The sequence below is a fragment of the Benincasa hispida genome, chromosome 10 (genome assembly GCF_009727055.1).
Source record: "Benincasa hispida cultivar B227 chromosome 10, ASM972705v1, whole genome shotgun sequence".
Taxonomy (NCBI): domain Eukaryota; kingdom Viridiplantae; phylum Streptophyta; class Magnoliopsida; order Cucurbitales; family Cucurbitaceae; genus Benincasa; species Benincasa hispida.
In genome coordinates, this window is record NC_052358.1 from 45,579,798 (window position 1) to 45,592,596 (window position 12,799).

The 12,799-nt window shown below is 34.9% G+C and overlaps 1 protein-coding gene across 11 annotated transcripts; it reads right to left on the reverse strand.

Annotated features, from left to right (window-relative positions):
- Positions 1-1,242: 1,242 nt before the first annotated feature.
- Positions 1,243-12,276, reverse strand: LOC120088404. 11 transcript variants are annotated; one of them, XM_039045678.1, is made up of 6 exons: positions 11,811-12,276; positions 11,620-11,711; positions 10,672-10,725; positions 8,848-8,976; positions 8,475-8,740; positions 1,258-1,699 (listed from the first exon to the last, which is right to left on the reverse strand). In XM_039045678.1, the coding sequence occupies exons 3-6, from the start codon at positions 10,684-10,686 to the stop codon at positions 1,621-1,623; spliced, it is 489 nt and encodes a 162-aa protein (XP_038901606.1). In that variant the 5' UTR covers positions 10,687-10,725; positions 11,620-11,711; positions 11,811-12,276; the 3' UTR covers positions 1,258-1,620. The 11 variants fall into 11 exon arrangements, 9 of the variants coding, with proteins under 9 accessions (XP_038901606.1, XP_038901605.1, XP_038901600.1 ...); XM_039045677.1 differs by having other exon boundaries at positions 10,672-10,754; XM_039045672.1 differs by having other exon boundaries at positions 10,672-10,921.
- Positions 12,277-12,799: the final 523 nt, after the last annotated feature.

Genomic DNA, 12,799 nt, shown 5'->3' on the forward strand with positions numbered 1-12,799 from the left:
TGGTTCTTCCACGACACCACAATGTTTGACATTTGGAGCCTATTATTATGTGAAACAATTTTATAAGTTATGCTTGTGTTAAATTACCTATAGTTCTATGTACAAAATTAATCTTTGGATGTTCCTTTTTACATCTCTAATATCAATGTTATATTTTTTTTATTTTTAATATTCCTCTAGGCACAACTCTAGATATTATTATTAACTGATTGATGAGTTTTCATCTCAGCCCTAACTCCTTTCGTGACTTGATTTTGAATTTTCACAACATTGATGCTTACAATAAAATTTCATTCATTCTCTCTCTCAATGACCTGTAATTGTTGCCTTAGTTGTAGATGGCATGAGAAAGCAAATTGTTTCATTAGATATTTCAATTGAATTTAATTGAGAGAGAGATTCAATGTAATAACATACATCATCAGGTGGACCTAACATTTTAAAGAATTTATTTTGAAGTGAATTGAAAAAAAAATTAACTTTTTTTTTCTTTTTTCTTTTAAATTTATTAATTATTAAGGCTTCTTCGTATAAAGTTCAAGAATATACTGGTTTTTCAAACTAATGATAAAAATGGGGTAGATGGAATTTTTTTTTTCAAAAATAGGTTGGAATGAAAAGTATTGACTAAAATATGGTAGTTTTTAGGGGGAAGGATAATCGTGTACCTGGTACATGATTAGATTTTAATCCAGTCAGCACCATATTAGTGCTGGTGGACTGGTTAAAGGCATACTAGAGGACCGGATCCATGATTTGCCTTTATTTTTTGTTTTTTGTTTTTTTTCGATTTTGACTATTTTTTAAAAAAAATTTAACTATCAAATTTCTTTATTACCAAACTTAATTATATATTTAATCTGCAATGAAAGCTTAATTAGTCCGCACCCATATTAAAAATAAAATTTTGACTTAACTAGATAATACATCTCTCTATAAATAAAAAAAATAGATCTCATATATATGGTAGAGTCTTATTTATAAAAAGAGAAATTAGTTCTTTAATTTTAAAATAGAAGTTTATTTTCGCGTGCCTCTAAATTAGCTTCGCCTTGTTTCCGTTGTTGTCTACGATGAATACGTTTTCAATTAGTGTCAGCAATATTGAGTCATCTTGTTTGTTGAACAATATTTTCTACGTTAACCAATGTTTGGTCACACATTGAACTCAACTCTGGTAAGTTGTGCTATACTGAATATTGTTGTACATCTTCGATAAAATTATTCTGCACGATGAAAAAATTAATATTAAATAATATTCATATCATATATTTGGGAAATGTAAGATTATACATCTCTTACAACGTAGTACTAGTAAGCGTCATCAGGTGTGATAAATCACCTCGTGATTGAATCGTACCAAGAAAAATAATCATTTGATACAATTGGTCCATTTGTTATTTCTCCCTGTGCACAAAGATCATGATGTGCACGCCAGTAGGATATATATTCTATATGAATTCAACACCAGTCCTGGTTGTGCTTACGTCTCAAATCAATATGGTGTAGTGTTGGGAGTGTATAGCAGAACGAAGGTACCATTTGTTGCAACCAAACTGTCTCAATACACGATTTGGATGATGTCACTCTACTATATGGAAGCATAAAGAGGGCTAACGATCAACCAGATGTCTTGACCATCACGATAGTAATCAGGTAGTGATGACCAAATATCTTGTGTGTATGGTGTCTAATTAATCTGATAAAAAAAAGAAGATAAATTATACATCCAAAAAATTTTAAATATTCATTTATATATACATTTGTTACCTAATTATGCATAAGTCTATCAAATATTTGTCGGTATACTAGGAACATATTTGCCAACTATTAAGAGGCAGCTAATACACCACTCCATCTAAAATTATAAAAAAATACAATTAATTTATATTTTTACATAAAATGATAAGGAATAAATATTTAAATGAAATAATACCTAGAACTGAGTGGAAAATAACATGGGGCATGTAACTGGACTTGTGGTGCTATAATTTTAAATCTAACATAAGCCCATACCTATAGTAGTATCAGTGGTCCCACTATTTCCAACGCTTGTGCAGTAGTAGCCTGACAAAGTTTTCTATAAAGCCATGTAAGACAGGCACCACCCCACGAGTACGTACCAACATGCTCAAAATTAGACAGTAGAAGGAGAAACATAAGATGTAACAGAGTGTTCGACTTGCCAGCAAACAAAAATCCTCCAATAAGCTGCATAATGTATGCTCGTGCATATTTATGTACGCTGATGTCGTTGGCATTGAGAGGAAATTCTAGAAATTGGGATACTAACCATGGGATACTCAATCTTGAGCCTTTCAGATCATTTAGTAGAATGCCCAAGAGCTCGTCACAAACAGTTTTCCAATCATATTATAATGAACATGTTAATGGTTCTCCGTCCACTCATAACCCAAATTGAATAGCAACATCCTGCAACGTAATTGTAGATTCCCCACAAGGTAGGTGAAATGTGGGGTTTTTGGTCTTCAACATTCTACTAAACCAGTAATGAGGTGCTAATCAAGTTGGATAAATCCGAACTGTACAACCCCAAGAAAAGCAGCCTGTTCAATGTAAGGAGTAATACGTGGATCAAATGGGATAGTATGTTGTGTAGATGCCTCCCTTCTCCGTCAACCCAAAACTACGATTCAAGAACTATCCTATATCGATTGAGAACGATGGGTATTTTGTTGATAGTTGCACAAGATTAGAAAGACCGGGATCCATTACCTAAGAAGTTTAAATTACATTACATAACAAAATTTATTTCCTAAGAATTAGATCTCTTCCGACCGCGAGCATCTGTTCAACGGCGTGCCTCCTAAGTCGACTCAACTTTCTTCAGTCATCTGGGCCACGAAGCAGTCGCTGCCACTCGATTCACGAGATTAGCCGCGTCTATGATTGTCGAACCCTGACGGTATCGCTTGCCAACCTGGTCTCCGTGGATTGTAGGTCGTCGCCTAGAGTCTCGAGATTCCACAGTCACTCGCGCCTAAATCTGAAGATTCATAACCCGACGCCCAGGTCGCTCGCCGTCAGTCACGCAAGGGTGCTTCGAATTCGTCGTTTCTCGTCGTTTGTGCTGCCAACAGTAAGTGTTGTCGGAACTTGTGGATTTGGGGTAAGATTGTGCCATTTTTTTTTTAATTGGATTTATTGGCCAATGGTATTCTACTTCAATCTATTGACACATATTTGTTTGGGTTTTAAAAATCAAGTTTTGGAGAAGCTTTGAAGTTAAAAGTGTGCTGTCAAGAGGATTTGGTTGTGGTTTCGACAAGCTTTTGGGGTAAGATTATTAGGAATTATTTGGTTAATTTTATTATTGGAACTAAGCTCTTTTATTAATTGCAATTTGGATTATGCTTAGGCCTAATTCAAGATCCATCTAAGCTAGGAGGAAGATTAATTTGCTTGTCGCTTAGACATAATTTTGACTTTGAGGTAAGTAATCTTACCACTGGAACTGCCCACGGGCCAGGATTTAGTTGTATGCAGCATGGTGAGTGTATATTATGGTAAATTATTAGCATGTTGATTGATAGTATGACCTGAATCAAAGTATGTTCTGACACGAGTTCTGAATTGTTTAAATACACACCTAAGCATTTGATCGATAATATATGATGGTATGTGTTTTCATATGTCGACGTCTGATCTGCTGGTGTTGAGGCATACTTGTAGAATTATGATGTAAGGTTTACATGAATGTTGTATAATATGTTGTTAAGGATTATGTGTATGTGATGGAGCCATAATACCAAGGATTTCATGTATGTTTTAGAATGGTACGGTGTTGATTCTTTGAACGTTGAGACTGTGTGAATATCCTTATTGATTAGTTAGATGCTCACCAGTTTTGTGTTTCCTTCAGGATTCACCAGTTTGTGTTTCCTTCGGGATTCACCAATTTTGTGTTTCCTTCGGGATTCACCAGTTTTGTGTTTCCTTCGAGATTCACCAGTTTCGTGTTTCCTTCGGGATTCAGTCTCTTGTCTTTCCTTCGGGATTTACCAGTTTTGTGGGCATACTTAACTACAATAAAATAGGACTCAGTCTCTTGTCTGTTTCATGTGTTTATGTGCCATAGGTGGGTATCTAGAGGACATAGATGCCTAGCCTGATCCCAGTGGTGGGGTTACTTATTGAGTATTTCATATTCATCCTTTCTTATGTTGATGTTTTAGAAAAAGGTAAAGATGCACCGGCGATGGCGCAGTGGAATTCGTGATCATGTCATTGGGACTAGATTTTTTTCGCTTCCGCACCTTGAAATTTGAGTCCTTACTTTCCTCTTAATATTTAGTTTTACTGTTTAAAATTTATTACTAAGGATTATTTCTTTTATATACTTTTGTTAGTCTTTAAGAATTTTGGGTACCCTATAATTTGTTTTAACAATTGCATTTAATAAATATCTTTTGAACTTCTCTTGTTTAATTAGCATTTATTTTAAATAACTGAACGTCGTTTTAAATTCTGTGCATGCATTTATTTTAGTAACGGCCTTACCTAAGTCTTAGGGGGTCGGGTCGTTACATTATGAAAATTTGACACTAAAAAATCCACTAACTCAAACGATCATATAGATTTTGTTATGTGATCGTATAGAGTTTGCTACACGATCATGTAACATTTGCTAAACGATCACATAGCTAATACTACGTGATCATGTAGAGTTTGCTACATGATCATGTTGCATTGGCTGTATGATCGCATAGACGCTCACTTGGTGGAGATCGCGCGGTATATGATACTCGATGAATCCTTTCCTGCTAAACAATCGTGCAGACTATCATGCTAATCGCATAGTCATTAGCTACATGATCTTGCAATATTTGATACTCGACGCATATGGATGTTTACTACACTATCGCGTAGACTTTCATTACTCCACTAAAGACCCACGACTACACTATTCGTATTATAGATATATTTATGTGTCTATGGATATAACCAATCAATAGTAAGTAAACCCTTCAAGAATCGCTCGTAACTACAACTGGGTTAAACTATCGTTTTACCTCTATAGTTACATCTAACTTCTTAAATACCACTAAACCCTCAATGAACAAACAATTTATAGTCCAACTATAAATTAATCCCTCTCGGACCAATGAGAGGATGAGGCCTCAATGTTCAAGACCCGAAGTTAGCTTTTAAGTGAATAATTCATTTACTTATTCTAAAGACGGGAAGTAGTGAATTCCATTTTGTGTAGCTATATTCCCAGCTTCCTATTCGAAAAAATCCCCAAAATGGTAGGATTATTGAGTCGACGAACCTGGCCACTCTCCACCATACAGATCAAAGGATCGCTCTCATAAATAGAAGTTCATAACTCATTCAGGATAAAGGTTGAGTCACCTATGATCATTCTATGAAATATTAATCTCTTCAATTAACAACATTATAAAGAGAGATTAATCATTTCACAGTTCGTTCTTATACAAACTCTTTATATAAGATACCCTTACTCGGATGTCTCCACATGTACGATTATGATCAGATCGTTTGTAACACTTTACAACTCTTGTAACAATTATAAAGTGAGTCGTATCTGTAGTGTCATTAAGATAAGACATCCAACCTTATCCGTATACTACAGACCATTTAGGTTATTACTTAAATATGATCCACTTGTATGTTAACCATATACATGTTTAAGTTAAAAAAAAATAATAATAACCTTTGATCTTAATTCATTGGATTAAGTTAATGAAATCTAAATGTCGAATAAAATAACACCTTATTTTATTAAATAAATAATTCACATATAAAATTTACAAACTACGAGAACAACAAGATTTAGGGCACCAACCCCAACATTTGAAATGTCTCATTTTGAATATTCTTTTAATGATTTAGTCACAAAATAGGATATTGGGTTAGAAAGTTTTTTGGAATTTCCAAGCTTGTTATGTTCTTCTCCCTTGCAAATTGTACATCGAACTTTTTGGTTAGCCTCTCTCCAATCCATTTCATTATGAATACGCATACTTTTTGGGTGACTCTGTTCGCTTAGTAAGTCTACATTTAGACGAACTTCTGTAAATGATAATTTTGGCCAATAATCTGGGTGTTGTATTGGATGGAAGCGACCTTCATAACATCGCTTGAAATGGGACAATTTGTTACGTTCATCAATAAGAGGTATGTATGTCAAACACATATAATTACAAACTGCAATTAGATGAGGACATGGAATCTTGAATGACTACCACTTATTACAAGAACAAGTTCCTTCTTTGAAGCTCACAACTTGTATGCGTTGGTTTTTATAGGAGAAATCATACTTATGCCAGTTTGTACTTCAAAAATTTGAGTTTCTCTATCAATAGATGTCACTGCGTGCATAGATGCTCATTTTCCCCTACTTCTTAAGCTTTCTTATGGTATATTCTGTATACATGTCCCCACGATCGAGTGCTTCGCTTATCTCTTTTCTTCTAGAATGTTAGCCTAACCAAAGAAGTAATGGGTAAAATTCTAGCACCTTTGAAAATACCATTCATACATTCAGCTGCATTGCTTGTCATCCACCCATAATGGTACCCATCATCATGTGATTGGGTCCATTTTTTCAAGTCAATATCAGAAAAGTATTCAAGGCATTTAAGGTTCAATTATTTCAACTCTTTCATGCACGAAATGAATTTGCGTCTTTGGTGTTGATTTCATGCCTTAGACACCAAATATTTCAGTTGCCTCGATTTATCGTGTTGAAATTACTATTAACATGACGAAGACAATATCGATGGTATGCACTAGGTTCACTCCAACCAATTTTCTCAATTTTAATTGCAGCAAAAATGGCCATATATGTATCAGAAATCAAGCAAATACCATCTCATTGAATAACATATTCACGCAATGCCCACAAAACCATGACCAACTGGACGAATTTTCACCTTCAACAATAGTAAAAGCAAGGGGAAATATATGCCCGTTTGCATCAATATATACGATGGTCAATAATTTTTCCCTATACTTTCCGTAGAGATAAGTTCTATCAATCTGGATTAATAGTTTACAATATTTGAACCCTTCTCTTGCAGGACCGAAGGACCAGAAAACTTGATAAAAATAGTTGTACCTGACACATCAGACGGAAGGAAATAGGAATCTGATTGTGTTCCTGGATTGTAATGAACAACAACACTCAACCAATATGGAAGCTCTGAATATGATTTCTCCCGATCACCAAACACAACAATCAATGCTTTTATCTTAAATTACCACACCCGTCTATAATTAACATTATACCCATATTATTTTTTAATTGCTTCTTGAAGCAGGGCCACAGGTACCGCAAGATCAGCTCTAACCATATTTTGGATTTCGATACTAAAAGTTTTTGAATCAAGCTGTGAATGATTTTGTGTTAATTCTAAATACAAATATGATTGCTCTTCTTCAAGTCTGGTGATTTCAAACATCCCATGATTTTATGCCGACATGCCCATAACCTTCAATCACAACCATCCTATGCCGACATGCCCACAACCTTCAATCACAACCATCCTTCCCCTTTTTGCATCCCACATACCAAATATCTTGATTTGATTCTACTACTATAATCTCGTAGTATTCTGTCGCGCAATATTTTTTTATAGCAAGTCGTATATCATTTTTAGTATCAAATAACATTCCTTTTTGTATTAAACTAGAATTATCTACACATCTAATCTTTTCCTCCAATGTTGACCCTTGTTCAAATTTTGAATTAATAATTTCACAATTTATTTGTGTGAACATATCTGACGGTACCAACTCAAGATCAGGTTCCTCACTTCTAACGTTTCCAAATAATTCATCAAGTTCAACATCTATATCAATGTCTTCGTCATTTCCAGGTTCAAGAATGACTAAATTTTTAGAACTATTATAGTTGACAAAAAATATGTAATACAAAAAAAAAAGTTTGTTTCTTCTTGTTAAAAAATACAAATATTTTTTAAAATTTATTAAAATAATGTTATTTTAATAATTATTAACAAAAATAGAGTTAGGTTGAAACTATTGTAAAAAATGGGTTTCTAAATCATATACCGGGTACACGATTACCAGTCCAAACATTCCAAATATTTTCTTAAATCAGCCTAAATTCAAATGAAAAATCCAAGTTATGATACAACAAAAAATAGAAAATAGTAGATATTAAACTACAGAAATCAATCCAAAAAATAGCAAAAAAAAAAAAAAAAAAAAAAATTAGCCCAAAAAATCTAAAAAAATCGGCAGTCCAAGTTTTGATATTCAACTACAAAAAAAGTAATCAGCTCAAATCTGAGATCTATGGAGTATACATTTAAAATAGCCCAAATAAAAACAAAATAATAGATATATGAACCATACACTTAAATGAGCCCAAACAAAAACAAAGTGGTACATGTATGGAAGAAATCTCTATATTTTATGAACAAAATCATATATTGGAAAAAAATAAATAAGAAAAACTTTACCTAAGGCGGATGGTAGATCGACGAGAAGAAGGATGGCAGGTGGTAGATCGGCTCATGGTGGCAGCAGCAAAAAGATCGAAGACGGCGACAATTGATTGGACGGCGACAGAGTAGGCGACCGGTGACTGTGAGAGAGGAAGAAGGTTCAAAAGCTTCGGATGGGAGGAAAGGGAAAGGGTCGTTGGGTTTATGGGACCACTAAGTCGTGTACTCGACTTAGGATAATCGTGGACCTCGTCCACGATTACCTGGTCAATGTTGCATGACTGCAATGGAACATAAAGAACAACATGCACAACAGAAGCAAGGATCGATAACAATCTTATTACATAAAACTAAGAATAAGCATGCATAAAGGGTTGAAAAATACAACCTTTGTAGAATCCACCGCAATCTTCCTCTCCGTGCTCGATTGACACCACCAACGGTAAATCTCACTATTTTTCGGTTGAAGAACACGGTGGTGGGACCGTTTTGTTAGTGAAGACAAGGGAATTTCACTCTAGAAAAGTGGAGAGTGAAGAGATTTTATTGGAAGAGTCAAGTGAAGAGTCAAAGATGCATTAGTTTTTTCACATTTCAAAAAACAAACTATTTAAAGACAAATTACATGCACAATCCTATTTTACACGTCTTCTACCTCAAAATCCACTAGCATGTAATCATTAGATGTCAAGCTTTAGAAGTGCCACTTCAAAGTCCACTTAGTTAGTGGGAAAATTCAATAATTGGGTTTTTCTACTAACTAATTTTAATATAAATAAAACAAACTTTTATGAAAAACAGTTTCATAATTTAGAGAATATTTAAAAATAAATTTAATATCACATATTAAATTATTTTTGACACCTAACTTTGATTAATCATATTAATCAAGTTTAAAAAATAGTTTCATGCTAATGTTCAAGAATACTCTAAAAAATAATTAATAAATTAATTATTTAATTGTAAATTATAACTTATATAAAATATAATTTTCCTCAATGCCCAAATTTGAACATTTCAAATTCTTACTTCACCTAGTTTTTCGATTTTGTTCGTAGTGAGCTTGTTAGAAGAGCCGATGGACCTACAGATCATGGGCTCCAACAATCCGAGACTAACCGGTCAAACTCTTTGACCTAGTTAATCAATATTTGTTAACTAATAAGACTGTCCACTATAACCTGTAGTTGCACTCCCCTCACTGTAGATATATTATGTGTCCATTTGATATAACCATGATAAGTAAGTCAATCTTTCATAAGTTATTCGTAATAACAGCTCAGTCGAAAGCTGTTTTACCCCCAAGATTACATCTTACTCCTTAAGTCCCACTGATCCTCTAATGAACAATTGGTTTGTGATCCAATCACTAAACTGAGTCCCCCTCGAGCCAATGAGAGGGTGGGGCCCCTTGTTCAAGACCTGGAGTTAGCATTTAAGGGAACAACCTTTCTCTATCCCTAAAAGCGGGTAGAAATGAATTTCGTTTTGCATCCCATGTCCTCAGCTATTTGTCCAGTCTTACCCTTGAAATGGGAGGCTTATTGAGTCGGCGTTGTTGAACCAACCCTCACCTATGAAAATCTAAAGGTAATCCTGAATAAACAAGAGTTCATAGTTAGCTCAAGATTAAGGTCAAGTTACCTATGTCATCACTTCGAAATACCCAGTCTTAAAAAGTAAACAACATTATAAAGTAAAAGTGACTTAATTCTTGGTTTGATCATATACAAACTCATTGCATAGGACGCCCCCGCTCCTCATATCAATACATAAACGAATCCTGATCACTTCGTTTGTAGCATTTACAACAATTTGTAACAAGTACAGAGTGGGCCGCATCCGATAATGTTACCAAAATAAGGTACCCAGCCTTATTCGTATACTATTGTAACAACCCAACTTTTTAAGACAACTAGTAGAGTCGTTACTACATGCATGCATAAATGTTTACGTTGAAAACAAGAAAATTTGGACTGCCTTATAAAAAAAAGTGAAAATGTTGAATTTATTCCTACTCAATATTCCAATTCATTTGAAACGGGGTATCCCTTAAAGCATAAATTTTAGGAAATAAAAAAAATATTAACTAAAAAGAAAATATCCAGCACCTAGACTCAGTCAAGATAAAAAAAAAAAAAAAAAAAACTCATGAAAAGAAACTGTAAAGCATGAGGAGAAATATTAAATCAAATACGGAAGCGTTTCCTACCGTTGGCCCTGTCATGGATTCCTCTTGTCAGTCGCCCGGGTGTCCTTGCCCTTACTTGAAAAACATGTAGACATAAAGGATAACTATAAAATACTCAGTAAGTGATTCCATTATCGAGAATAGGCAGTGCATTCACATGCAATGAATGTCTGAGGTTAGTGGAACATGCATGATGAAACTGTTCCTGCATGGCTAACTAAAGGGATAACCTTACTCGCATCAACTCGCATTTCTAGTGGCCTGGGACACACTGTTAATCATGGAAAAGAAACATATCGTGAGCCTGTCAGTTCACGAATGTCTAGGGCCTAAAGGCTCACCGTCAAACATGAAAAAGTAACATAAACGTGAACCCGTTTATTCACGTATGTCTAGTGGCCCGAAGGCACACCGTCAAACATGAAATTGGACCCATTGGTCCCCTATAAATAAACATGCATCGAGATGAGACGACATATCACCCCTACTAGTCTAATCATACAACATATAAATAAATTTCATGAGTAGTCCCATAGCTCATAACATAACATAGCATACAAGCTTAGACATGCTCAAACTCCTCAAATAAAGAAACATTCATGCAACAAGAACGTATCACAAATTCCAAGACTTAACTTCTAGATTCCAATTAGTAACTTGATAAATCTAAATTAGGGTGCTTGACACGGAAGCATTGGTAACAGATTCACTTAGCTCAAATTAAGTCAAAGAAAGTTATCTCGATAACCAACTCCAACAATTTACTTGAACTAAAACCAATGAAAGGATCGAATAATCTTTAATCCTGCTAGAAAGCACGCCACTGATCTCCAAACCTCGAATCTAACCTCAAAGATTGAATTTGAAAACAATCAATAAACCATAACCTCGATGCACATTCTATATTAATAATTAAGCCGATACTTAGTGGGTAACTAAAAATTATCCATAGAAAAACTCAAAACCTACCTAAATCTTGTTGAAAGCGGTCTCAGATCAAGTGGACAACACCTCAACTCCTCTCAAAACGACAACACCCCAACTCCTCTCAAAACTTGCATCTAAAAATCAAAATAATGTAAATAAAACCAGCTTCAACACGAACTTAATGGGTATTCAACATCTATTCAAGAAAAACAACAAAACCCAAATATCTTTACCAAAAGCTCAAGATTATGACAAAGTCACGATTGGAGAACTTGACAGCAAGACTAGCAGAAATCGCGAGTGACGACAACTGGCAAGGCCGGTGGTCCCTGCGATAGCGAACGACGAGGCTGGTGACAAGAAAATCCACACCAGCTTCAGGTCCGCGAACGGCTTCAGACCATGAACGGTGACCTCTAATCGTAGCTTGGAGCTCGCGCATGTAGAAGACGACCAGCCGAAGTGGCACTAAGCCTCAAAGACCGAACGGAGGACGGAAGTCTGGGTGGTGCTTAGTTCGACGAGCGACAGATGGAGGTCTAGGCGCGCTGAGTTCGATGACGATGAATGGAGGTCTGGGCGGCTAGGGCTTTGGTGCTTGTAGAAAATGAAAACAAGGGGGGAAGGGGGTAGAGAGCTAACGCGTGGAGAGAGAGAGGAAAAAAGGAAAATAAAAGAAAAAAACTTTCCCCTTTTTTCCTTTTTCTTTCTTTAAACCCATGATGAAACTTAACCTATTTAAAGCTACTTACACCTTACCCTTTTCCTAAAAAAAAAAAAAAAAAAGATATCCAAATCCCTTTCGGATTTAGAATCTCAAATCCTTTTTTTTCCCCGGGAAAACTGCTTTAAACCAATTATCACAATTAATCAATTCAATTTAATTATCTTCTCCAAAAAATACAAAAGAACTCGAATGTCCAAATTTAATTAAATTTTCCAAATTAAATTAAAAATCGAAACAGTTTTGAAGGAACTCTACAAAAAGAGAACCCATGAGCGGAAGCAAGATCATTCCAAATTCATTATGACAGACTTAGAAGCATTCACAAACATAGAAACAAGTTATGCATTTCAGAATAAATTACAACATGCGTTCATAAATTAAATACAAAGGAACGAGAAACTTACCTTTGAAGAACTCTTCTTCTGTTTTTCTCTCGCTCTCATGAATTACTGGAACTAGCACCTCTCGCTATTGCTGCAATTGTCTACCCAATTC

Bases quoted from the DNA above. Each gene is read 5' to 3' on its own strand.
- LOC120088404 (XM_039045679.1), bottom strand. The intron at 8,741-8,847 runs GTTGTATTTTTC...GTTCCATTGCAG, and splicing joins TTGCGGTGGATTCTACAAAG to TCATGCAACATTGACCAGGT. The intron at 1,700-8,474 runs GTAAAGTTTTTC...TTTTTTTATCAG, and splicing joins CGATCTACCATCCGCCTTAG to ATTAATTAGACACCATACAC.